At 38.2% G+C, this 25,627-nt stretch overlaps 1 protein-coding gene across 2 annotated transcripts in view; it reads right to left on the bottom strand.

Moving 5' to 3' along the window:
* Window positions 1-25,318, bottom strand: part of GCC2 (GRIP and coiled-coil domain containing 2) — a 29,312-nt gene extending 3,994 nt beyond the window's left edge. The window contains exons 1-22 of one of the 2 annotated variants that reach the window (XM_030476588.1): window positions 25,156-25,318; window positions 21,983-22,045; window positions 21,268-21,352; window positions 20,159-20,226; window positions 19,234-19,338; window positions 15,981-18,470; window positions 15,226-15,295; window positions 14,460-14,560; window positions 14,281-14,379; window positions 13,235-13,354; window positions 11,680-11,844; window positions 11,183-11,287; window positions 10,396-10,558; window positions 9,743-9,843; window positions 9,544-9,621; window positions 8,714-8,851; window positions 8,425-8,546; window positions 6,373-6,549; window positions 4,693-4,910; window positions 3,117-3,311; window positions 2,200-2,339; window positions 1,037-1,238 (exon numbers count right to left, since the gene is read on the bottom strand). In XM_030476588.1, the coding sequence (XP_030332448.1) occupies window positions 1,037-1,238; window positions 2,200-2,339; window positions 3,117-3,311; window positions 4,693-4,910; window positions 6,373-6,549; window positions 8,425-8,546; window positions 8,714-8,851; window positions 9,544-9,621; window positions 9,743-9,843; window positions 10,396-10,558; window positions 11,183-11,287; window positions 11,680-11,844; window positions 13,235-13,354; window positions 14,281-14,379; window positions 14,460-14,560; window positions 15,226-15,295; window positions 15,981-18,470; window positions 19,234-19,338; window positions 20,159-20,226; window positions 21,268-21,352; window positions 21,983-22,045; window positions 25,156-25,263 (5,113 nt within the window). In that variant the 5' untranslated portion in view covers window positions 25,264-25,318. The remainder of the gene's footprint in view (window positions 1-1,036; window positions 1,239-2,199; window positions 2,340-3,116; window positions 3,312-4,692; window positions 4,911-6,372; window positions 6,550-8,424; window positions 8,547-8,713; window positions 8,852-9,543; window positions 9,622-9,742; window positions 9,844-10,395; window positions 10,559-11,182; window positions 11,288-11,679; window positions 11,845-13,234; window positions 13,355-14,280; window positions 14,380-14,459; window positions 14,561-15,225; window positions 15,296-15,980; window positions 18,471-19,233; window positions 19,339-20,158; window positions 20,227-21,267; window positions 21,353-21,982; window positions 22,046-25,155) is intronic. The other variant, XM_030476589.1, reaches the window with a different exon arrangement.
* Between the last annotated feature and the right edge of the window lie 309 nt (window positions 25,319-25,627).

Below are 25,627 nucleotides of genomic sequence, written 5' to 3'. Positions count from 1 at the left end.
TCCTTTTTAAAATGCTGTCCTCTTAAACTTGTTGAAGAGGTAACATTCAATACTCACTCTTAGACACCATAAATATATTCATGGATTTTACCACCAAGTCCACTTTACTTTGGGTACTTAATGATGTTTTAGAGGCCATTTATCACCTTTCTCCAGAAAAATCCAATAAGTGTGCCAGAAAATCCAATTAGAGTGCCAGAACAAGATCAAAATGCTATGGACTTAATTTACATCTCATCTTTCCAAATGCAAAGTTTATCATGGAATGCAGTACTTTGCCAGTTCCCTTATTAATGTGATTTTGTTCACAAGTCTTAAGTGCTTATATAGACATGTGGTAATTTTTATATTAATAAAGCATAGCTCAGTGGAATTGCTAGGGAAGTACATGAAGCTACACGTTGTTACTGAGAAGTGACAAACAATACCTTAAAAAGTGTTTTAAAGGGGACAAATGCTCAAACTATTTGAAGCAGAGCCAAACTTTTTTATACGGTCAGCTCTTCGGTTAATTTCTTGCAAAGGCTGAACTCTTTTGTTCCTTCCCTAGCTCCTTTATTTCTTAAACAAAAAGCATATTTTCTTGAAGAGCTTTTGAAGTTACTGTATAGAAACTAATGTTGTATCTGCAGTACTGCCCCGAGAGAACCCCTTTAATTATCTGTTTAGAACATCTGCCAAGAAAGTAATCTATATTAACCTCTATTTTAAGTTCACTTTAACAGAAATGTTGAACTCTACTCAAAACATGAACACATTACATTTTTACAACTTACTGTTGTCTTCCTAAAATGCTTATGTTTCAGAAGAAATGATATTTTACCTTAATTTTATTTATACTTTTGGGTATTTGTTCTATTTTCTGAAAATTGAATAGTAACTTCCCAACAGAGCAAAGTGGTTTTATTGCTAGCTTACTGGCATTACGTTGCTAAGTTTTGTTTTCCCTCCAAGGTCTATGCAAAAGAAAGCCTAGAACTTCAGTTGCCTTTATTTCCACTTCTTGCTTTGCAACCGTGTTTCGAACACCACCTACCTTGGGCAATTGCAACTAGCTTCCCCTTCTCTTCAGGGCTGAGCTGCAACATGGTGTCTATTACTGGGAGAAGCCTTTCCTTCTCGCTTCCTGATTTTAGAAATATGAACTGCAGTAGAACATTCTTCAAGTATTCTAGATTAGCCACAGACTTTTCTCTCTCTTGATTTCTTTCCAATCTTCTTATTTCATTCTTAAGAAGCTGCAGATGAGGGAAAAAATGTGCAATATTGTTTGCTTCATATAATGAGCAATTGAACAAAGGTCTTTTGAAGAGCTAAAAAGTGAATTATGCAGCTTGCTTCTAAAAGAACAATGTGCGCATAGCAACACATTCTGGACAAAAATCCAGTCAAAACTGAACACATGATAATGTTGTCCAGAAATGCATTTTTATTGATCAAAAATAATCAATTTTAATAAAATCTATGCAGTAGTTGTAACACTATTATACAATATTTTATATTTGATAACATAATATTATATTATTAATATAATAGTACTAATTGTTCAATTTCAGTAGTAAAGAATAATAGTTGAACATTCAAGTTAGCTGTGTGGATCAAAGATTTAACAATATTATCATTCATCAAAAAACATTTCACAGAAGAAAGCTTAGCATGTTTAGAGAATATTTTTGTGTCAAAAATGTTTCCGGAAAACTCAGGGAGGTAAAATCAAATCAAACCAAACTCTGTTAGTACATGTATCTCGAAACATGTATCTTCTTTTAACTTACAACAGCTAAAAGGGGTTACAGGAAGAGAAATGAGACAATACTTCCCCTGGGATTTACTGCCCGTATCAAAGTGAAAACAGTAAGGGTGCTTTACTAAACATTAAACTTCCAAACTCTTGCGGTTATTTTTTCATAGCAGCTTGTACTCCTCACCCTCCCTCCCCACAATCTACCTGCATCCCCCGCTGCCTAGAAACTGGGGAGGGGGGAGAGAAGGGGGTAGTGTAACAAAACCCAAGAAGCTGAAGTCGACTCTTGATGCCCGGATTAGTTCTGTGGAATAAAACCCTTCCAAAATTAAGTTTTGCACCACCATATTTTTGTAGACTGGGATTTTCTAAACATACCCGCTCTTAAATGTTTGGGCTAAGAAACAGACCACAGAAATTAGAGCTGCCCCCACATTTCCTGCATGCCTGCTAACCTTTATTTGTTCCATCAGGATTGCATTGGTTGCTTCTGATTCGCGAAGTAATTCATTCAAGTGATCAGCACTCTTCGCTGTTGTGTTTAGTTTTTGAATCAGTTCATCCTTGGTGAGTTCTGTTTGCCACTGAGGTGGCTCTGCAATTAATTGGAAAAGAAAATTGAGAGAAGGAGAAAGCATTTGCATCCACTTATCATTAGGACTTGATTAACGTAGTTTCTTAGGCACAAAATCCATGCAAAGTCAAACTGCAAAATTAGCAGGCATCATTACTGCTGCATGCTCGTTTTGTGATCTATTTTGGTATATATATTAGAAGGGGATTGGCAAATCAGTTCTAAGTATGTCAAGATACATGGTTTTAATTTACTCCTTGTTTCTTATCCATAGATGGAGATTCTCAACAGTTCTGCACATGTTCAGCAGACACAATTAGATGCTACCATATATTTTTCTATTTTTTGTGGACTCTTAGAACATTGTCTTCATGCTGGCTAGAAAAAAACTATGAAAAAAAATCCTGTTCTAATAAGCCACATTAAGACAAACAGACATCTTATCTTTTCATTAAAAAGCACTTCATTAAATCAGCATTTAATTGTCGCTAGTAGACTAGTCCAGAATACAAAAGGTTCTGTAACTATTCACTGACTTGCTCATCCAGTCTTTTCCCTTTAGAATATCACAAATATGACATCTTTAAGCCACTAAAACCTGTAGCAATGTTTTACTGTTAGTCCTTACTCAAGGACAAAACTACAGAAATTCAGGATACTGTAAACTCAGTGGCACTTAAGTAGACTTCTGTCTTGCACCCAAAAGCATGAAAACACAACTTTCTCAGATATTTTGAGGACAGAAACTTCTGCAACTTATGTAGGCAAGTGCTTCAAAAAGCCGCATATTCTACCTACCAGGTTTTGGTTCTGGGGAGTTCAGGAGTTGTTCCAAGGATGGTATATAAGTGCTGGCTGAAGAGACGGACTCTGTGTCCGTTGTTTCCATACCTTCTCCCTCTTCCCTAGCTACAGTGTATACATCAAGAACAGGAAGGTCAGTGTTTCGCCCTTCTCTCAAGTTCTTCGTTGCTGGATTTGAAACAGCTGGACCTGAAAAATACTTACTGATGTTTGTCATCAGAATGAAACTGGCAAGGCTATTTCATAAGTGTGACTGTCTCACACTGGAGAGCAGTATATGTAGTAGTCTTCAAAATGCAGGGGGAGGAAAAATGAAGAAAAGGGAGAAAGCCAGACACACACATAACATTTGTAATAGAAAATATAGCCTTTCACATCCAAACGACCATTCCAAATAAAGCCTGTCTCTAAATCCAAACTCGATTGACAATTTTTATTTCAGCGATTATGAAACCTTCATGGAACTCTCCCTGAAGATGTGCTGTAGCTATGAGTGTCAAATGTTTTTAACGCAAAACAGAATTAGCTTTTTTTTTAACCAGTCTTGTGGGAGGTGTAAATTGTTCTAATATTGTGTGCACTGCCCTGCTGCTTCAGTAACTTGGGAAGAGTAACTTCTTAAACTGTTCCTGCTGCTTAGCATATGTCCAACTACATCCTAACTAGTAACTTTACAGATACAAAAATAGCACTTGAGTTTGAACACAGTAAAATCTTACATTAGAAGGTGGATCAAATAACAAGTATACCAGTAACAAACATTGTTAAAACAGCTTTCAATACACTCTTCTTTAGCTTTATCCCTCATAGTTGAGGCAAACTGATAGGAAGGGCAGGGAATATTTACAAAGTAATTTCCCTCCATCTGTCTGACAATGCAAATACTGCAGAAGAGGTAACAGTGATGCAGATTCTACAACAGAACAGAACAGTTCCAGTTACAAGAGACCTACTAGGATCATCTAGTCTAACTGCCTGACCAACTCAGGGCTGACCAAAAGTTAAAGCACGTTGTTAAGGGCATTGTCTAAATGCCTCTTAAACACTGACAGACCTGGGACATCAACCGCCTCTGGAGGAAGCTGGTTCCACGGTTTGACCACCCTCTTGGCAAAGAAATGCTTCTTCATGTCTAATCTGAACCTCGCCTGGTGCGGCCTGGAACCATTCCCACGCATCCTGCCACTGTATACTGCTAAGGAGAGCTCAGCACCTCCCTCTGCGCTTCCCCTCCTCAGAAAGCTGTGGAGAACAGGGAGGTCACCTCTCAGCCTCCTTTTCTCCAAACTAGACAAACCCAGAATCCTCAGCTGCTCCTCATAGCACATTCCTTCCAGCCCTTTCACCATAATGCCTTTCTCTGGATGCATTCAAGTATCTTAAGATTCTGAAGGGACACTAATAACAAAGACTCAATTCCTTACTGGTATCAGTGAATTGATACAGCATGCTGCAGATTCTCCAAAAAAAGTTTCTGGTATGTTATAGAACCACACATTATAAGCATGTTTTAGATTCAGACTCAGGTACACAAATTTGTGTCTAACCCAAGACGATGACTGAAAGTTACCTGTAGTGCTTGGTTCACTCTTGAGTTGGAAGAGCTGAGCTTCTACTCTGGACAGTTGCTGCTGAAGTGTCTCTACTGTCTTCCTGTGTTCTTCTTGCAGGTTCCTGACTTGATCTCTGAAATTGTTCCGGAGAGCTTCATTCTGGGCTGTCAGCTGACTCAAAGTCTGGGCATGCTCTGTTTTCATGACCATGTTCTCAGATTGTATTGTGCAGAGCCTGAAAGCAGCATGTACAAAACCCATAAGAAACTGACAGCAAAACACTGTCATTTTTACACTGCAAAAATGTTACAGTAGCTTTCAATTTTCATATATATGATTATTTTAGAATGACTGTGAACATTTTTCCCATTTAAATTCCTCTTTTTACAGGGAAAATTTAAGACTGAAAATGTTACACTTACTAGTTATCACATAAATGCACTGTGCTATATAAACTCTTGATTTCCATTTCAAAACAAAATTCAGACATCTTTGGTAAAAAAATGAAAGCATCAGACACTGTGGTCTAAACATTCTTAAACCACAACATGACTGTTTAAAGTGTCATAAAGGGCATGTCCCTTATCTTATACTCCACTTCCTTTAACATTATTTACCAAACATGCAGGACTTCTGAAAACATAAGTTTCTAAGAAGCTAAGTTTAATCTTCTTTAAGGTTCAACTTTCAGCACAAAAGAGGGTAGAAGAGCGTAGTTGTCAGCAAGAAAAACGTCAGTAACACATAAATTATACATGGTTTGGAGATCCTCCAGAAGCAAGACAAAATCGTCACAAGCAATTAAACAAGTGCATGTATGGAAAGACTAAGCATAGGCCTTGCCCTTATAAGCACACAAACTTAAATATAGCCAGAGTAGCAAAGAGCTTGTCTCTCTAGGTACTAAGGGAACCTACTATGATATGGGTTGTTTCCAGAAAAATGCAGAAGGACATAATTTAGTTGTTTACTAAATCAACTGAATGCAGAAGGACATAATTTAGTTGATGAATCATCATGTGGCTATCAGGAACAGATAAACCAGTACAAGGATAGTGACGAAAAGTCAACAGTTCCTAACACTAAGCTGCAATTTCTAATGAATATTTCATGTCAACTTCTTTGTACCCTAAATTGAGAAGACAAGACAATGAAAGACCCCTTTTGAAGAGCTTGAGTATTAGGTACTCATGTGATTTTTCAAGAAGTGATATAGATTAAAAAGATTCATTTAATTTTGAAAGATTTGCAAATTAACATTGTAGCAAGCATAGACTCAAACCCCAGTACTTTCTGTAAGAAAGGCACTGCATGGACACAGGACGCGGTATTTTGTCTGTGAAATCATTTGCTCTGCATTTAACTACCTTATTTTTGTAATAGGAAACATCCAAATTAATTTGAGTAGTCCAACACGCATGCAGTGCTGAGCACTGAACTTAGGAACAATCAACGTGCTTAATAATGCTATTTTTTAAATCTAGTAGTTAACATGTAGAAAACTTGCAGAAATCTCAAATTCTCCAATCAGCTACAACTTCATTTTCATTGCTGAAACTTTTGAAGGCTTTTAAAAACTCCTTTAACATTCTTAATAATCATGCCCTTTCTTTTGGAAGTACAGTTATAGGCCACTACATGCCCAGTCCTTAAAGTTCACACAAAATAAAATATCTGCATTCATCATCAGACCATACTTTTCACGGAGTTCTGCCTCTTTTGCAACAGTCTCTTGCAGCATCTTATTATGTCTTTCCAGCAGGGTGTCGTGTTCAGACTGCAACACCTCGAGTTCAGACGCATTCAGCTGTGAATTATGCTGAGCATCTTGCAGCTTAACTTTAAGTTGCTCTATCACCATTTCCAATTGCTCTCTACAAGGGGAAAAAAAGAAATAAGCAACATACATTTAAAAGAATTATATTAATTCAGAACCTATAATATATCTGCAACATTTTGGATAGTTGATCCAAACTGCTTATGTATTCATTAAATCAATACAGCACTGTAACCAAAATAATCTTAGAATGTGACCGCTGCAGAAGCAATTAGAAAAGTTCTGATCCTGTTTCAATATAGTTGCAAATAGGTTTATCACATCCCATCTGAACTGCTGGGAATGTAACTAAAGGGTCAGAAAGTGATAGCACTTTCTACTTCAAGCTGGTTTGAAGGAACAAGACAAAAGGAGAATAACATGTGGGATGCAGATGAGAGAAACAATTTCTTCTTAAAAGTGGTGGAAGTTTTTTTTGTTTAGTAAGTGCACATCAGTTCAGTGACACTGAATACAGGAGACAAATGCCTTGAGTAAATTTTGTGCAAAGGACTGGAAAGCAACATCAATAAGTAAAACCAGATAAACTCTGTTGGTCAAAAATAAATCAAAATCAGATATACCAGGAGGAAAGTCTTAAATCACACACATTCTCCTTTTATGCTTTCTGTATTCATATATGCAGACATCTCCATTATCTTATTAACTGTGTATCTCATTAATCCTTAGATTTATGTACGTGTAAATAATTTATTTGAAAACTGTCATCTGTTTACTGCTTGATTACTTGCCCACTTTTTCCCCAAGGTGGCCCTTTTTCACAAAAACCTGACACTACCAGAACTTTTTAAAATTCTGCAAACAGGAGATAAAAAGAAATGCAACTCTTGCAGCTTGCTTGCATCAAAAGAAAGGAAGAGGCAAATGTAGCTAAAAAAACCCAAATCATAAGCCCAGCCCTCTAAGAAAGCACAAGTCTCCCTCTGGTGGACTTTCAGCCGCAATTGCATGTACTGCATTAAGACCTGGGTCAGAAATTAATTATGACATCTCACACATAAACGCCCAGTCTGTCACCAAAGATAGCTGTCAATAACTATAAAAGAAAGCCTTACAGGAAACAGTCTACTTCCACAGAGGGTTCAGGCATTTTCTGAAGTGAAATGAATGAATGAATCTGAATTTACCTGACTTTTGACCATACTTAAATGATTTTCAGGGGACATCAGGCAGTGCAACCCGCCCCCCCAGCTCAGCCCGAGTCTTTCCTCATATAACAGCTGATAAGACAACAGTATTTCATAAATCTGCTTGAGCTGATGACTGAATCGGCAGCCAGAGCTTTACCTACACTGAACAGCTGAACAGTTCTGCTCTTTTCTTCCTAGTTGGAAGTGGCACTTTGCAACAATACTTTATGTCAGAGAAAATGACGCATCAAGCCTACACAGAATATGCTGGCCAATTTCCATCAGAAAATTCATAAGAAGCCTCCTAACACCTTACTTCTCCCTCTGACTGTAACAAAAGGTAATCTACATAAAAATAACTGCTAAAACCAGACAAATCAAGGAATTAGAAACTAGCAGTACCACCATGGTACAAATTGATGATCTTTCTTGTGTTCAGATAGGCAGAGCAACAGTTAGATTACAGATCAGACAAATGTACAGAAATAAAGAGCTTTTTAAAAAAAAACAAAACAAAACAAGCCACCAAAAAACCCAACACACTCCAAACAAACAAAACAAATAAAACAAAAAAAACAAGCAAAAAAAAAAAAAAAAAAAAAGCCCAACAAACCAACCCCAAAACCACAAAGTAACTGGGGAGCAAACTGAATTCCTTCTGATATTCTCCGTGTTGAAGTGTGGAACTCCCTTGTTGGTCAGCAATTAGTGAAGGCAAGCTAATAAATTAAGCATCAGTATTTTTTCTGTATGCATATAAAAATTTGGGGTTTTGGGTTTACCTTTCTTTTTTGGCTCCCTCGGATTCTGTCTGAGAAGCAGATTTATTCTTTTGCTGTTTTAGAACATTATGAACACGGACTTTGTAGCTCTCGAATTCAGATGTAACAGATGCTTGTTCAGCCTATCGCATAGAAAACAAACCCTTCATAAGTTATGCTATTAACTGTTGCTCCCTTATTTATCTAAAATGAAATATACCTTACACTGAACCCCCCTCACCCCCCCCAAATTAAGAACCACCTGTTGCATTTTCTTCTTTTAAATGGATAATTGCTCCCACTAGAGTACCTGGGCTGCACTGCACTCTTCTTGCAAGGTTGCAATTTTTTGCTGGTAGGCACTCAATGTACGCTGGTGTTGCTCCGAAGAAGTTCGCAGGAGTTCCTGAACTTTATGCTTTTCTGATGTTAGCTCAGCCACTTGAATCTGAAAAAAAGTCAGTTGAAAATTTCACTATGACAAAATTTTCTCTTCCTTCTCCAAGGGATGTGCCACAGAGAACACAGGATTCTGCTACAGAATTCCTGTGCAGAACTGGCAAGTACAAAATTAAAATCCAATAAAAATAGAATAAAAAAAAATAGACATGGGTTACCATGTACTTACTAAAAAAGTCACATTGTTTAAAGACATAATTGAAGATAAAATTACAGTGGTGGGGTGGCAGCACTTAGGAAAGCCAAGCCCTCTCCCTTCACTTCTCTGCCACCTTTCATTACATTCAATTACTATTCTGCCCAACCAACAAAATTTATACAGGTGGACAACACTTAAGATTTTTGCTGATAACATTGCATTCTTCTGTTTTGAACTGAGCAACTTCTATTTTTAAAGAAACTATTTTAAACTACATCCCAACTACAAGCTTCAAACTACACAGTCCTCTATTTTGGTGGAAAGGGAAAGAAGAACAAGAAAGGGTAAACCTGTTTAAAGAATATCCCAGGGGAAATATTTAGGGAAAGCAGCAGTCAAAACTCATTTAAGAAAGAGCCAATAACCTGGTAGAGCCAGTAGCCTTTTTATTCTTCAGCCTATATTCCATCCACCAAGTACAAACCACACCCTTATTACTTCAATAAGAAACCTTCTAATAACAAAGAGGTGAAGTTTCTTGCCTTATAGGCTTCCACTTGCTGTTGACTGGCTTCCAGTTCCCCTTTTAGTGATGCCTGCAACACTAGATGGTCGTTTTCCTGCATGATAAAATTATCTGGTTACTAAAAACCCTCAAACCTCATCAACTTTATAAATTCAGCCCGTTTTTTTAAAGATAGTTTAAAAATGGACTGCACAATCATTAACATCTGGACTTACAGCTTGTTTTGAATCAGCCAGCTCTTTTTTGGTTTTCACCAGGAGTTGTTTTATCTTGGCGTTTCTTTCCTCATCCTGTTGCATAGTTGACTGAAGTGACTCTAATACAGAAAACACCAGTTATATGCAAAAGAAACTTTCCCTCCTGTATTTCTTTAAAAATATTAGAACATATTTAACCAAATTCTGACATATTTCTGAAGAGCTGCAAACAAATAGCTTACGGTAAATTTAGTATCCTATTCCCAAGTATCACAATGATCTTCAAATAAATGAAATTGTTTTGAGACTTACACTTAAGGATAGAAAGAAATGAATTTTTCAACCACATTCTAACTAGTAAAGTTTTATGTGCATGGTATGTCAGAATTAAAACCCTTATCAGTCATTAACTTTCAGAACTGTGTTTACTACTTGATTCTATTATTAAGTTAATCAGACAGGCAATCTGGCTTTTATTTGCTGAATACTAGATCAAGTGACTGATAACTTAGCAAAGTTTCCTTTATGGAAAAGTAATTTTGACTATGTAACTGTTTAGCATTTCCTGCAAAACTTCCTCTCACTCACTGGCTTGAGAAGCTGTTTCTGGATGCTACTTTTTATCATTACCAACTATACATAGTGATTCTTGCTGTTTATACATTACTCACTTATTTCTTCCTGTAGGGTCTCTTGCTTCTGTTTTTGAATCCCTGTCTCTTGCTCGAGATCTTCTATTTTGCTGTCTTTATCAGTAATCTTCTGATTAAGTTCTTTTACTAGCCTTTCATAATCAGCTATTTCCATATCCATCAGTGTACTTTTTTGAGCATCCTGCAAGTTACACACAATGAAGTTACAGCTTACTATCTGCCTTGGCTGCTAAGATTTTTTTTTTTTAAATTATATTAAAAAACTGTATTACCCATCTAAAAAACACCTTTATAGCTATCCATATCCACAAGCAACACCCATCCACCAGGTTTCCATATCCTCAGCAAATAATCTGTTTTCAAACAAGAACCAGAAGCTTGAAAAACTTGTTGCTAGTTTTAAGAGTTTTACTAGTAGGTATTTTGCAGATATTAGTTTCTATCATCTTCAGGCCTTACAACGGCAGTTTCCGAATAGCGCAACAGACAAGTACTCCAGATATCTGAATTCTATTCCTATCTCTACTAATGACAGGCCACATAACCCAAGCTAAACCAAACAAAAAATTAAAACCCAACCAATCAACCAAAAATCCCCAAACCCAACACACCAAAAAACCTCCCAACAAACCCAAAAGTACACAGCAGGTTTCCAAACATAAAACCAGGGGTAAAAGCCTCATGTTTTCCCTTTTGCAAACCTTGCCTTTCAAATCCTCGGAACAGAAAGGGAGACATTCAACTCAGCAAGATGGGCCAAAATCTTTGTTAGTCCATTAAGCATTAACATGAACACCAACTCTACCTTTCTGGCCAGCTCTAGTTCTTGCATAGTTTTCTGCAGATGTTTCTTTTCCTTCTGAAGTTGCATCTGAAGCTCCTCCATTTCTCGGAGAGCACCACTGTGTTCCTGAAATTTAAATCCTTCTCAATTATGCCAGTCGATTTCAAAATAGATGTCAGCATCTATTTATACTTACATACACGCGCTTAGATTGGACAGAGATAATGAATTACTTTTTCATTTGTTTGTTTTAGGAAATCACTGGGAACCAAAGAAAACCCCAAATTATGAAGTGTTTTTTCACGTTCTGTAACAATCTCCAGTTACTCACTCTAAGTGACGGCCTTGCAAAATTCTTTCAGTGAACAGACCAAGCCTTCAAAAAAGACCAAGTCACGTAAGAAAAAGAGAAAGTATAGAACTTGTTCTATAAAAGCTACAGTTTACAATGGTCTAACAGAAGTCACATCCACTGAAAGCGATGCTTTAGCCCATGCACCATCTCTACAGAGTACTACCTTTGTTTTCTGTTCTTTAAGAAGCTTTTCAGTTTCCAGTTCTTTGTCAGCCTTTGCCTTGGCTTTTTGTATCTCCAGTATCTGACCTTCCAGCAGCTTAGCATTATGTTGCAGTGTTTCAACACGAGCCAGGAGGTCTTCGTTAGCGGAGCGTAACTGATCATGCTGAAATAATCATAGTGGAAAGATAAAAACGTTATCTGTCAAAGTTGCATGCAAATTCAGCTAAGATATTGTCTGTATTTAAAACACAAACCCTGATTTTTATGCAACTCCCTTACAAAGAGCACTCCTGCAGATGAGTCTTGTCCATCTTAACTGTTTTAAACCATACTAAGAAATAGGCTAAATTAAAGTCACTAGCACAACTGGATTACTTTGTTCAGAAACCAGCTTTCTGTAAGATGGCTAGAATTACAAGGAATCTGAAAAAAAAAGATAAAATACCCCAACATTTATGCTTTCTGCAAGAATCACCTTCCTTCCACAATAATATGCAACATTCAGATATTTATTGCCCCACTTCAAATACAGCTGCTGTATTTATAAATAAATGATATAATTAATTCCTAAAAAATATTTAGCTGCAGTATGACCAAATTTTCAATGAGATCATACCAGCATATAGTAAGAAATCCCCCTGTATCTGGGCTATTTTTGCAAATGACTTTAAAACATTTAATTTTGACATCCTCAGTGTTTTATCTCAGTCTCTATAATGCACATTAAGAATGAAGTATAAGTGAAAAAAGCTGCTAATTACCTAACCAGTGTTTTTATTTACAACATACTTCATAACAAACTTGAAAAATTCAAGGCCTGCATAATCAGCAAAATATATACTACTATTTGTCATTTCTTCTTATGCTAATCACTACTAGATTCCATTTATAAGGAAACTGTGGTCTAGGTGGACCTTCAGTGTAATTATGTATGGGGCCTGGGAGTTTAAATCCTAAATCCCACACTCATTGCAGTTAGCTTTGCAAAAATGTGTCTCACAGCTGCTTAATTACTATCTTAGACTCTTGCAAATGCCACTATAGTACTCTATAATGCATCCTGAAGTCTCATCCTTGTGAAAAATGCAGAACCCCATAATCTATTTCGTATGTTTAAACACACTGTTGATTAAATAACAAAACCACATTTTGTCTAAGAAACAGAAGAAAAAAAACCCAAAACCAATGTAACAGTTAAAGGTGCTGTACTTCATGAGAAGTGTATGTAGATGTGAAACCAGTGACAGAATGTAAGTTTGATAGGTTTGCTTTTTTTTTTTATATATCTGGTAGCAGCAGAGTTGTATGTCCAAACCAAGCCAGAGGTGATCACTTGCTCTTTTCTGTGAGTTGACCTGGGGTAAATTAAGCCTTTCTATTGAAAAAGCCAGACATTCTAGATATATTTACCTTTGTCACAGCCCAAACAGAATACCAGATGTTGAAAAAATAAAAACAAACCAAACAACCCAAACCCTGAATTTCAAGTCACTATCCAAAACATACTTAAGATTACGAAACTATATATAGTAGCAATCACATACAGAACTGACCTGCTGGGATGACACCTGTAGCTGTCTTGTGAGGTCTTCTATCTGACGTTCAAGATTATTTGCTCTGCCTTTTTCAGAATCCAGCTGTTCTCCTTGCTTATCGTATTCCACCAAAAGATTCTTAACATATACAAACACAAAGCCATCATTTTTTAAAATATACATTGCATAAGCGTATTCTATACCTCAGATGCTTACCTATCTTCCTAATATTTCAGCATATGAGTTGTCTTACTGCAACATCAGAATATCAGAATGAAATTAAAGCTATTGGTCCACTATAGGCTCTGGAGAAACCCTTTTCAGTTCATGAAATTCTAGAATGATTCAGGTCAGAAAAAACCTTGGGAGGTCTACATTCAACCTCCTGCTTAAAGCAGGGTCAGCAGTGAGATCAAAAGAGCTTGCTCAGAGCTCTCTCCAGTCAAGTCTTTCCTGCCTGAAGGACCTGCCTTCAAGGATGGAGATGGCACTACCTAACTGGGCAACACCTTCCAAAGCTCGACCATCCTCACAGGGACAGGCCCTGTTCTTCTCCCATCCACAACTCCAACTGTTTTATCGTGGCAGGCAATTGGATCAATCAGACAGGATTTACTCTTGGTGAATCAATGCTGACTGTCCCTAGTCACCTGCTTCTGCTTCATGTGCCCAGAGACATGCTCCAAGAAGACTTGCTCCTAGGGAACTGTTAGTTTGTCTTTTTCGCTTAAGGACTTTCTAACTGCTCACAAATTTAACATACTCTGAAGAACTCATAAGGATTTATGTTTTGCCTCAGCAATATTATTTGATACGCATGATGCTGGATTTGAAAGGTTTAAAATACCAACCAATAGAAAGGAAGTGCCTTATTCCCTTCTGACAGTAGCCACACAGTTCTGCCGCTAGAACCTTACATTTCTAGACTTGGGTACTCAACTGCACTGACATAATTTCTTTCGCCAAACATGCTTGCGCAAATAAATAGCAATATATATATATCCAGGCTAGGCTTCAAAAGCAAAGTTTTTTCTGACTGTTAACTGTCTTTTGCAAATTCTTACCTTATAGCTTTCAGCTCCTTGAATGACATCTTTCATTGAAGCAGACAACTGATCTTTTTCTGATCGAGCCAACTCCAATTCTTCCCTCAGAGTTTGCATCTTATTAAAAAGAAAAGCGTGTCATTAAAACCGAACCCCACATGCAGAATGTTCTTCATATGAAGAAGCAGTCAGGGTACCTCTTTTCGGCTGGCATCTAATTCTTTCTTTGCTTTCACAGCAACAACCTTAATTTTATTTAGCTTCTCTCCTTTTTCTGCAGATTCTTTTTCCAGCCTTCCTAAAATAAATAAACGAGAAAGTGAAAAATATGCCTCACCTCTCCTCTCCCCCAAGAATTGAAATGAAATTCAATTAGAACATAAATACCAGCAGAACTTGAAAATAAAATAAAATATAAAGCAGGAGGAGATGCTTAGATATTTCATTTAGTTAAGCATTTAAATTTAATTTTAAACCGAAACATCCAGCCGCACAGACAGCTTGGGGACAATCTTTCCGTTTCAGAGGCTTCCATCACAGTTAATCTTAAGAGCCATATTACTGTCTACATACACTTGTAACAACTCGGAACCATTTTCTTTCTAATGTGTTGGGATAACTGCAATGAGGCAATAGTAGTTTTGGCAAAGCATTGCTTTCTTCTCATCAGCCTTAGGGATTTTTATTGACACAATTATTTCCCATATTTAAAAATTAGTTTAATTCCACTACACTGTTTACAGCCATATGCACACAGGAAGAAAAAACCTTAAGAAATACAAAATTTAAGATAGCTAACAATATTTTAAATGCTTAATGGAAAGAATATTATAGGAAGTTGCATTGATATCTACTTCTCACTTCCTTGGCTGTAGGAAATACAGGACAATTATGCAGAGAAACAAAAACTAACAATCCAAAACCCCAAACTGTTTACATGAAAGAGAACAGTGAGAAAGATACCAATTTTTTCCTGAAGCTCTGCTACTGAAGACTGTTGATCAGTTTTCTCAGTCATTGTCTCCATTGAATTCTGTATTATAAACAAAGATATGAGAAGTATTACAAAAATGTCTTTGTGATGTTTTTCCGCTAATAAGCCACCAGAAGTCTCAGCTACAGCTGGACTATGCCTACATTCTTACTACCAAGAAAGTGCATACGTGCAATTTCGTATCAGCTTTGTAACTGAAAAGCATACTTTTGATGAAAGGAAAACATTCCAACCTTTTAACAGCTGCTTTCCATCCTGTCCAAGGACAAAAAAAATGGGAGACCATTAATTCTGCAGCTATCAGTTTTACATAATCATCAATTCCCAGGACCTGAAGTTAGGAGTAGGTAATGCAGACCAAGCAGGAGTTTTGTTTGAGATGGAACCATAGAAAATTAGAGGTTAAAGATTATGAGGTCAGTTAGTCCATCTAGTTAAATGATCACTGAGGGGTATTGGTAGGAAGAGAGGTTCAAGTACAAGCAACTTTTGTCAAAAGATCGTTATGATTGGTTTGGTTTTGTTGTTTTTTCCTGAGGGAAAGGAGGAGATTTTGAGGTGCTAGGAAACTCAGAAACGTGCTATATTTATAGAAGAGAAACTCACTTTCAGGCCAAGGGAAGAAAAAAGAAAAAGAAGAAAAAAAGAATTGAAAGTATTTTTTGAACCTTAATTCTGAAGGCTTTAGAGGTTTAGTCTGTATACTTCAATAACAAAATATAACCTTTAGAGAATTCAGTTCGTCTTTCACATTTCTAAGTTCAGTTTCCTTTTGTTCCAGAATGAAATTTAAGTTGTCTTGTTTTTCTGATCCCTTTTGCTGTTCTTGTATTTGACTTTCATAAAAAGCAAGTTTTTGAGTAAGCTCTTCAGTATTAGCTAAAAGATCTTGATTTTCAATCCTTGTTTTTTCACTGGCATTCTTCAGCTCCTGGAGATCACATTGAAGTGCTTCTTTTTCAGACAACACTTCTTCCAATTCTTCTTTCAAGAGTTCCTTTTCTTTTTCAACATCCTGAATCAGGGATCTATGTTCTGCATATTGAGCTGCATTTTCTTCCTCTAGCCTCTCGACTTCCTGCTGCAAATGAAGAACTTCCTCCTCCTTCTGTAGAGCAAGGCAGTGCTGCTCTGTTATTTTGGACACATATTCATTTGCAATTTCTAACAAGTTAAGAGAATCACACTCTTCACTGTAACCTGAAATACTGGACCCCACCTGCTCAAGTAAGTGGTACAGCCGAGTTCTTACAAGGGATCTGTGCTCTTGTTCACTTTCAAGTAATGTTGATATATGGTCTTTTTCTTCAGTCATCATTTGTAGCTTCTTTTCCAAGTTTTCAGACTGCTCTTTCAACACCAACCATCCATCTTTTTCAGAGGTAATCTTTTCCAGCTCTTCACTTAATTTGCCTTTTTCCTCAATTATTTTCGTATTTTCCTCACGAAGAGTATATGCTTCAGTAGAAAGGCTCTCTCTTTCATGCACCAGAGATTCAATCTGGTTTTCCAGTTGCTCTAGTGTTTGAGCATTTTCATGCTTCCAAGTTAAAGCTTCATTCAGTCTCTCTGTTAATTCTTCCACCTTTTTCTTCAGGTCACTATTGTACTGGTTAGCAACATCTATTTCTTGCTGAAGTTCCTGAATTTTTCCTTGTTCTTGCTTGCACCTTTCCTGAAGGGTTTCTCTCTCTTCACCCAAGCATTTTACTTCATTTAAAATATCCTTGTTTTGATCAGTAAGAGAAACAATCTTCCCTTCCAGTTCTTTTATAGCAGTCTCTTTTTGGTCGACGGAGCTTGTTATTGTGTTATTCTCCTCCTGCAGACTAAGAATTTTACATTTAAGTTGTTCTACCTCTGGCTGATTAGATGACAATTTTTCTATTTCTTCTCGGAGGCGATTCACAGTTTCGAGAAGAACATCCTTCTCACTGAAAGCAGCCCGGAGTTTCTGTTGCAGTTCACTGACATCAGAAGCTTGCTGTTGTCTCATTGATTCAAACTCCTGGCTGATTTTTCCAGCAGATTCCTCCAGCTCAGTCTGTAGAGTTTCCATTGTTTCTCTCAGGCTGTTGTAACTGGACACTGCTTCTTCCTTCTCCTGAGTTAGCTTTTCAAGTTGGTCTCTAAGTTCCTGCATTTCAAAAACTAATGCCATCTTTTCTTTTTCAGAACCAGATAATAAAGTTTCACTTAGTTCAGAAATTTCTCTCTTATGTTGCTCTTTCAGAGTCTGAGTCTCTAACTTATGCTCTTTTACAGCAGTTTCACAGTGCTGTCTTGCTGCCTGAAGCTCCAATTTTAGTTTTTCAATTGCACAACAGTAGTCTTCTTTAGTAAGCTGCAATTCATTTATCTTAAAGTCCAAGTCTTCCCTCTCACGAAAGTACTCATCCTTTATGTGATGGATTTCCTCTTCCAGTTTTAGTTTAACATTACTCATGTAAGTTAACTCATCTTTTAATATACTATGCTGGGACCGGAGCTCTTCCAAACTATGCTCCAGCTGCCTAACCTTTTCTTCCATTGTCACTTCTACACAAGGTTCTTCCTGTGTATCTACAACGCCTACCTTGTTTTCTACATTTTTATTTAAGACTTCTCTCAGCTGCTCCAAATCATATTCATGCTGGTCAGTACAAGCACATATTTCATCCTTTGCATTTTTCTCTTTCATTAAGCCCTCCTCTGCCAAACTGTGCTGTAACTGATTTATCTGATTTTGCTTTTCTTCATTTTCTTTAGATGCTATTTCAATCTGATGCATCAATGTTGACACCTCTTCCTGATGGACGATTTTCAATTTTTTAAGTTCTTCATTCAGATTTTTTATTTCCTTATGGTAACACTCAGAGTTGCTTTTCACAGTTTCTTGCAGATTTGTCACTTCTTTGTTTTTGTCTTCATTCACAGTTTCCAACTGCTTGCTCAGACACAAAATTTGCTCCTCATAAGTAGATTTAATTCTTTGGACATCATCTTGTAATCTTTTAACTTCTTTTTGACTATCACTAAGACATTCAATATGTTCCATCAGCCCCATTTGTTTCTTCACTTGTTCTTCTAACTCCATTTTCAGCTTTGCTACATCTTCATTGTGTTTACATTGTGCATTTGCTAATTCCCTCTTCAGAGCTTTTATTTCTTCCAGATAGTCAGTACTTGATTGCTCCAGTTGCTTCTGCAATTCTTCCGTCTTAGCCACTGCAGCCTAAACAAACAGGCAAGTTATTAAATACTGGTAACTTTGCACACACAATAAATGTCCTTAGTTTTACAAATGGCTATAGTTTTCAAATACCTAACTACATTAGGACAACTCAATTCAGAAGACACTGCAGAGAGTACAAAAATGAATGAGAATGTAGAATGAGAAAAGAAAACTAAGTCTTAAATCGTGTTTACCAGCATAACTTCACAAAATGGTCATGACAGACTTCAGCTTTAGTAACTATTCTGATAATGTATTAAAGACCAAATTGCTTTTAGCCCACCAGATTCAAGTATCTGGAATATAACAATGTTCACCAATTGCAAGCAATTCACTCTTCGCTTCTTTATCAATTGAGATTACTGACATAATGTAGACGCCTTGGCTGACAGGCTCCTTCCCGTGAATACCTGAATGTAAACCTCATATTTCCCATGGAAAGACAGATCTGACCGATTGAAGCTGTCATATATGTAGGCAACTAATTCACAGACTGAATTCTTTTTGAACAGCTGTGGATCTAGCTGGTGCATATAAGATTTTTAATCTTTGTTGTCATTCCTTTAAAAACTATAAATTAAGAAATTTAGAAGATGGGCTTTAACATGTGAAGCCTTTAGATTTTTTTAAATTTTTTTTTTTGAGGTAAAACAGGTAAGTGAAGGAAAAGACTAAAATGAAATACACAACAAGCAAAACTAGACAGTAAAAATAAACATAATTCTGAAATATTTTAGTAATGTTCTATTGCTCATTTCAGTACCTCTGCTTCTTGCTTTCTTTGAACATTTTCTTTTTTCAGAGCTATGCACTGCTGCTCAGTTTCAGCTTTTTCCAGAAGTACAACATCCAGTCTTTCTGTGAGAGCCTAATTTTAAGGGGGAAAGATCACTTAAAAAAGAATTCTTAACATTGGAAGCTTGATAAAGTTTTGCCAACTGCAGGAACTCGCATATGTTTAAATGACTTTGTCAATTAAAAAGAATGACTCAGATTTTAAAAATTACTTTCAGCCCAAATATAACAGATGTGGAACAGTTAGACTAAAACAACGATGCTGAATAATAGTTTCTGTTCAAAATCGTATTTCTGATCACCTAATATTTTAGCACCAGGTGGTGGTGGGAGCTCCCCTTCTGTAGAAAAGAAATCTCCATCCAAATTATTAAAAACAATTTTCCAGTTGATAAATTCCTCCTCACTACCAATTTTTACTTTCATATGCTGCCTATGACCCTTACTTTGAGAAAGACAGGTGTTCTTGCCACTTAAAAATTCCTGTTACTTTTCTCAAAGTATTTCTTGTGACATGCAACTTTAATTACAGGTTTCTGATCTCATCAAATGACTGCCTCAGAAGTTTTCTAAATGGCTGAAGCCTTTCCACAGTGGACATTCTAAAATAAACAAAAGCCTGTCTAACCAGCTACACAAGGAAAAAGTCTTGCTGAGGAAGTTGTATGATTCTGTACTATTCCTCACAAAATTAAGTGTTTCCTGAAAAGCAGAGGGAGGATATGGAGGGAGGAGGAAAAAAGAGAGTTTAGGAAGAGTCCTGAATTCCCAAAAATTTATTATATTAACTGGAATAACAGTTTTAAAGCTATTTACTATTTACCAAATTATTTCTGTATATTTACTTCAGCTAACATTATGTAATACATTAAAAATCCATTATGTATTCCTACCTGAATAATATCATCAGCTCCTCCAGTAGCTGCTTTAGATCTGAGCTCTTCAATCTCTTTCTCTAGTTCTTAAAAAAAGTATAGAAATTTCACAGCATGAATCAATGCTCCTTCACAGTAGCAAATTAAATGTAAATCCAGTCCCTAACGATGCTTCTATTCATACCAGAAACGTCTTTAACTTCATCAATTTTTGTTTTTTTTACTGAGTGATAGAAGGGGCTAATGGAAATAGACTACTGCTTCTCAGGTCCTGACATTTAGCATGATTTCCCAAGGAAGCAAAACTTCCTTGTTTGGGTAGAGGAACAACAGATAGAAATCCTTATGATGATGATCTTACCTTCTATTTTATGATCAATTTAAGCCAGAGAAAAGATATTCAGTTTCTACTGGTTCTCTAAAAATAGGCAGCAGGCAGAAGAACAAGACCTTATTAATAACCCCATTGAGGAAAAGCCTAGTGTAGCCCAACCTATCCTTACTGTTTCACTGGGCAGCTACCAGCAGTCAGCATAACTGTAACTCCAAACAAGGGGAAGTGACACCAGTCCAAATAGCGGGCCACTACATGAAAAGGGACAGCAGAGAGAAGGAGAACAGCACATGAGAGCACAGATTTACACAGCATAGTTTTAGTTGGTTAACACAAAATTTTGTTTGATACTTTTACAATTTCTTGTTAAAGAAGCAAATGATCAAATATAAAGTGGCTAACCTTTTTAAAGAAGCCACTGTACTCTACAACAGTACCAATTATGCAAAAATCTGTCATAGAGATTCCCCCTCCCATCTGGTTCCTGAAAAGCAACAGGTATCCCTGCAACTGATATGGGGAACAGACAATGACAAGTCCCATCTCAACTCTTGCGCAAACTAGATTGTACCATCATGCCACACTGCCAGATCAGATTTAATTTAATACTTGGCAAAAGCAGTGCTTCTTTTTCTTCCCTTCCTTGCCTAAAGGTCTTCAGTCCTTACCCTCCCACAAAAAAAATAATGAAACTAGCATTTAAATCTACCTAGAAAAAGTATGCAGTGATATCAGAAAAGGTCCGATATTATCAGACAATACGGCAGAAATTGTTCTCTTTCCATTAAGGTACCTGTACATCTTGACTTCACTTTCTGTATAAGCATCACTTGCTTTTTTGCAAACTTGATGAGATCTTCTTTGGGTAACGTGTCCAGCTGTAAAAAAAGTACATATTAGAGAAATGAGCTTCCTCTAACCTAGAGATAAACAGAAAGCAGGGCATTTTAGCATTCAACTCCAAGAAGCTAAATTTTAGGACAAGAAACTCTCTTACCACACATTTGAAAGAACAGTAACAGTCCAAGTTACTGCTGTTCTGTTATCAAATTTTGTTATTTCAAGAGCAGTAACAGAAACTACCCCTAATTCTGTACTTTTCAAAAATCATTCTAGAGCACAGAACTGGGCAGCATCAGTTTGACAGGAAAACTCACTTGGGCAGGGTTACAATTCAGTAATATAATATAAACAGTGTTTTGAAAATAGCATGCTGACCTAATATTGACATTGTGTACATTATGAAGCAGGCTGCTGCCAAAACTGGATGCTACTGATATCTTATCAAATATAACAGGAAGTGAACATACCAATAAGAGAATTTTTTCCCCATATTTTCCAAAACACCTTAGCCTAGTGTTTATAAGTCAGTTTTTCAAGAAGTCTAGAAGACAGGAAACTGTTTAAAAATACCTTTATGTCTTCGTATTAGTCACAGCTTACATGCTAAGTTGTAACCCTTTCAACTACGGCTATCCAAATAAATTAGATTTGTGAGGACCGATTACCTTTGATTTGCCTGATCCTGGTGTGACAGAAGATGCCACCATCTCTTGCCCAGCGTCCTGAACCTACAACAAATTAAAGCACGATATTCAATAACTGAACTTTTTAAGGTAAGACTACTGAAAGAACTGAAAGCTGCAAACACTGAGAATAACCGAATATAGTGAGAGCCCGAAAAAAAATATATTTGTAGGACTAGTCAGAAAGATAATATAAAAAAATAAATCTGATTGATAGACATATATCGTGATTAGTACAACACAACAGCAGAAAACTCCCGATTTCCAAACCAGTATGATCTGATCTTAAGATTCCATTACCAAACTGACATCTAGAGTTGATACATTACTGAAAAATCATTTTATTTACAAGAGGTTACAAAGGCGTGACTATCTTGTTCTTAAAAGACTCATTAAAAAAGGCATGAATGGGAAAACCATTGTCGAGGAGTAGCAGTTAAATCAAACTTTGGGAACCTCTGAGCCACATATACTCCTCAACTTTATTTTTTTTTTCTTTCTTTCTTAAACACACATTACACTAGTTATCACTAAAATTGTTAGCCTAAAGAATATAATTGAAAAGACTCTGCAAAGCCCAGGCTCTTTTGAACAAAATATAACACAACTCTCCTCCACACACTATTTTTCCTTAGAGAACCACACTGATTAGCACTAGAAGTTCTGGCCTGACACGTATTTGAAAAGGCTCTGTAAATTCTGGGCTCTCTATTCCTAACATACATACATGCATAATGCATTGTACTGTAAACTTCCACAGATCTAATCTGGGAGACTATGTTACTTTACAGTAGTTTATAGGAGATATGCTTACCTATACTCAGGACCATGAAGAAAGACATGTAATAGAGATGGGGCAAAGGAAAATGGAACGGACACTTCCAATATATTAAGGGTAGCATTTCCAAGCTCTGACCTTTACACAGCTTTTTCCTTCCTACTATCGTATGTGTGTATGTCCGAATAAAAGTGAAGGGGTGTATATATAATTATTTGTGGGTTTATATAGCTAGGCGTTTGCATTTATACAGCTAGGTATGTATACACACATACCTTCAATTTATTTGGCTACTCTCTGTATACACGCATACCTTCAATTTATTTGGCTACTCTCTTTATTGTGACAAAAACCCACCTTATAATAGAAACTAAGGAAAACCAAAACTGGATCTAAACACTGCTAGAATGGAGAATCGCTAACAACTTGGAGAGAACAGCTGATACAGATAATAAGAAAGGTCATCAGACATACAAGTTCAAGTACAGCCCAAGGACTAAGTTACAGTTATCTCTCCCTGTTATCACATTGGCTTGAGGTGGACTTTTTCTCTTTTTTGAGATGGCAAAAGGAAACTTATTAGAAAATAAGGTGCCTGTTAAACACAAATACTGCATTAAAAAAAAAAAAAAAGCTATATAATTTAAGTTTCAGATTTCCTTGGTATGCAAAACTTTGTCAACATTTACATTCTTAATATTTCAGCACTGCAGTTAGTAAAACAGTCCCTACAAGCAGTATGCTTCCACAGTATAATTGAGTACAACAAATTGTATGTACTGTCTAGAAAATGATAGCACATGTCTCTTCATGCTACAGTGAGGTCAGATGAATCTAGACATTACTTTTACTCTCTTTTAAGCTAACACATAGAGGGGCAGAATTACATATCGTGTAAGCCAACGCACCCAGTTTTGCTGTTCTGGTAACATAAACCATAAGAAGCTCATAGAATGTAGAGGGTTTCACCCATTTGAACTGGAACAACAACGAGGAAGATGAGCTACTAAAAACCCCTAAAATATTCATTGATTAGGTGCATCTGAGATGTGAGTCAGCAGATAGTAAGCACACTTCGAAGCACGCTGAATCCTGCAAGGATTCTCAAGTTTTTATTCAATCATTCTGAAACCAGGATATGCTCCCATGCATTACCAATACATACATATATATATACACACATATTTAATTTAAAACTTACTTTATCTACGCTAAGGTGTTTCTAAGCCAGTTTATCATGTTCTGTGTACTTTAACTGCTATCCGCCCTTTACTTTTGCAATAGCTTAACATACTCCTAGAAAGCCTGACATATAAATGCAATATATTAGACTGATGCAAACTGAGGCAGTAATGACCATTATGAACAGTGACTTTCTGAGCAGCATGCAACTTTTAGACACCACCAACTCTAATCATACCAAGTAACATCAAAACACCTTTTGAGTTGTTATTACTTCACAGGTGGAGGTATTAAACCTCTATTAGAATGTGTGCAGCTCAGAAACTACCACAGAATCCAAGAATCGTTTGGGTTGGAAGGGACCTTAAAGCTCATTCACTCGCAACCCCTCTGCCATGGGCAGTGACACCTTCCACTAGACCAGGTTTCTCAAAGCCCCATCCAACCTGGCCTTGAACACTGCCAGGGATGGGGCAGCCACAGCTTCTCTGGGCAACCTGTGCCAGGGCCTCACCACCCAAGTGAGTTAATTTCATGTAGGAGTTTTAAACTCTTCAAGGTTGCCTTCGGATTTGCCTTGGCGTTTATGAAAGCTACACTAGATACACATACTTCAGTAATTTTATTTGCTTGTGTTGGGAGGCATTTCATAGTTGACGTACTGTGAACACATGAGATCATCTCAGCAGAAAAGGAATGCTTGTTCACCCGTGGGTACTTCTAAAGAGCAACCACGCAACACACTGTCTGTCATCCGAGTGTTTCTTCCTGTGACTAGGCACCGGCTGATCTTCCCCAACCCGCGCCAACAGGATGACACCCCCACCTCCCCCCAGGAAGCACCAAGCGAGCCCTGGAGCCCGCACGGGCGCCCATTCTGCCGCAGCCCGGGACCGGAGCGCCCATTCCCCCCCTCGCGCCCTCCCTCAGCGCAGCCGCCCAACGGGGCTGCACCACGCCGCGGGCAGGCGCGGGGGAGGCGCTGGCCCCGGGCCAACGGCCGCCGCCGGGGGGCTGCGCACGAAGGGGCGGGGGGGCGGAGAGCCTGGCGCGCACCTACCCCCGCCCCGCGCACTGCAGCCCAAGGTCACGCCCCCCCTCTCTCCCTCAGCTACCGACTCCCCCCCTCCCCGGCGGCTGCGCGCCCCCCCTCCCTCCCCAGCCGCGCCGCCAGCCCCGCCGCCAGCCCCGTTACCTCCATCGCGGGGCCGGCTGCCTGCAGGGGCGGGGAGAGCGCGGCGGCGGCACCGCACCCGCTCTCAGCACCGCTACATCCTCCTCGAACCACTTCCGCCTCCGTCATCCCCGCACGCCGGTAACGCAGCGCCGAGCCGGCGGGCGGTTAGGGAACGTCCGTCACCTGAGCGCCGCCCCCTCCGCGGTCCGGGCCCGCCCGCTGCCGCGCGGCGGTGTGATGGGGCGGGGGGCCGCGGTGTGGGGCAGCGCTACTGAGCCCTCGCTACTGAGCCCTCGCTGCCGGGTGCGGGGTGTGCTGCGGGCGCGCCGCCCCTGCGGCTAACCACACCGGCCCGAGCCAGGCGGCGCTGCCAGCCGCACGCTGTCCGTCTAGTGACAGCGGCACAAGGGAAGGGGTACGGCTGCAGCGCGGCCGCGCACCGCCATTTCCCGTGCTGAGCTGCTCCAGGGGGGTACGCGCTGCTGCGAGG

This window comes from Strigops habroptila, chromosome 2 (genome assembly GCF_004027225.2).
Source record: "Strigops habroptila isolate Jane chromosome 2, bStrHab1.2.pri, whole genome shotgun sequence".
Lineage (NCBI taxonomy): Eukaryota > Metazoa > Chordata > Aves > Psittaciformes > Psittacidae > Strigops > Strigops habroptila.
This window is presented reverse-complemented; position numbering and strand designations above follow the sequence as displayed.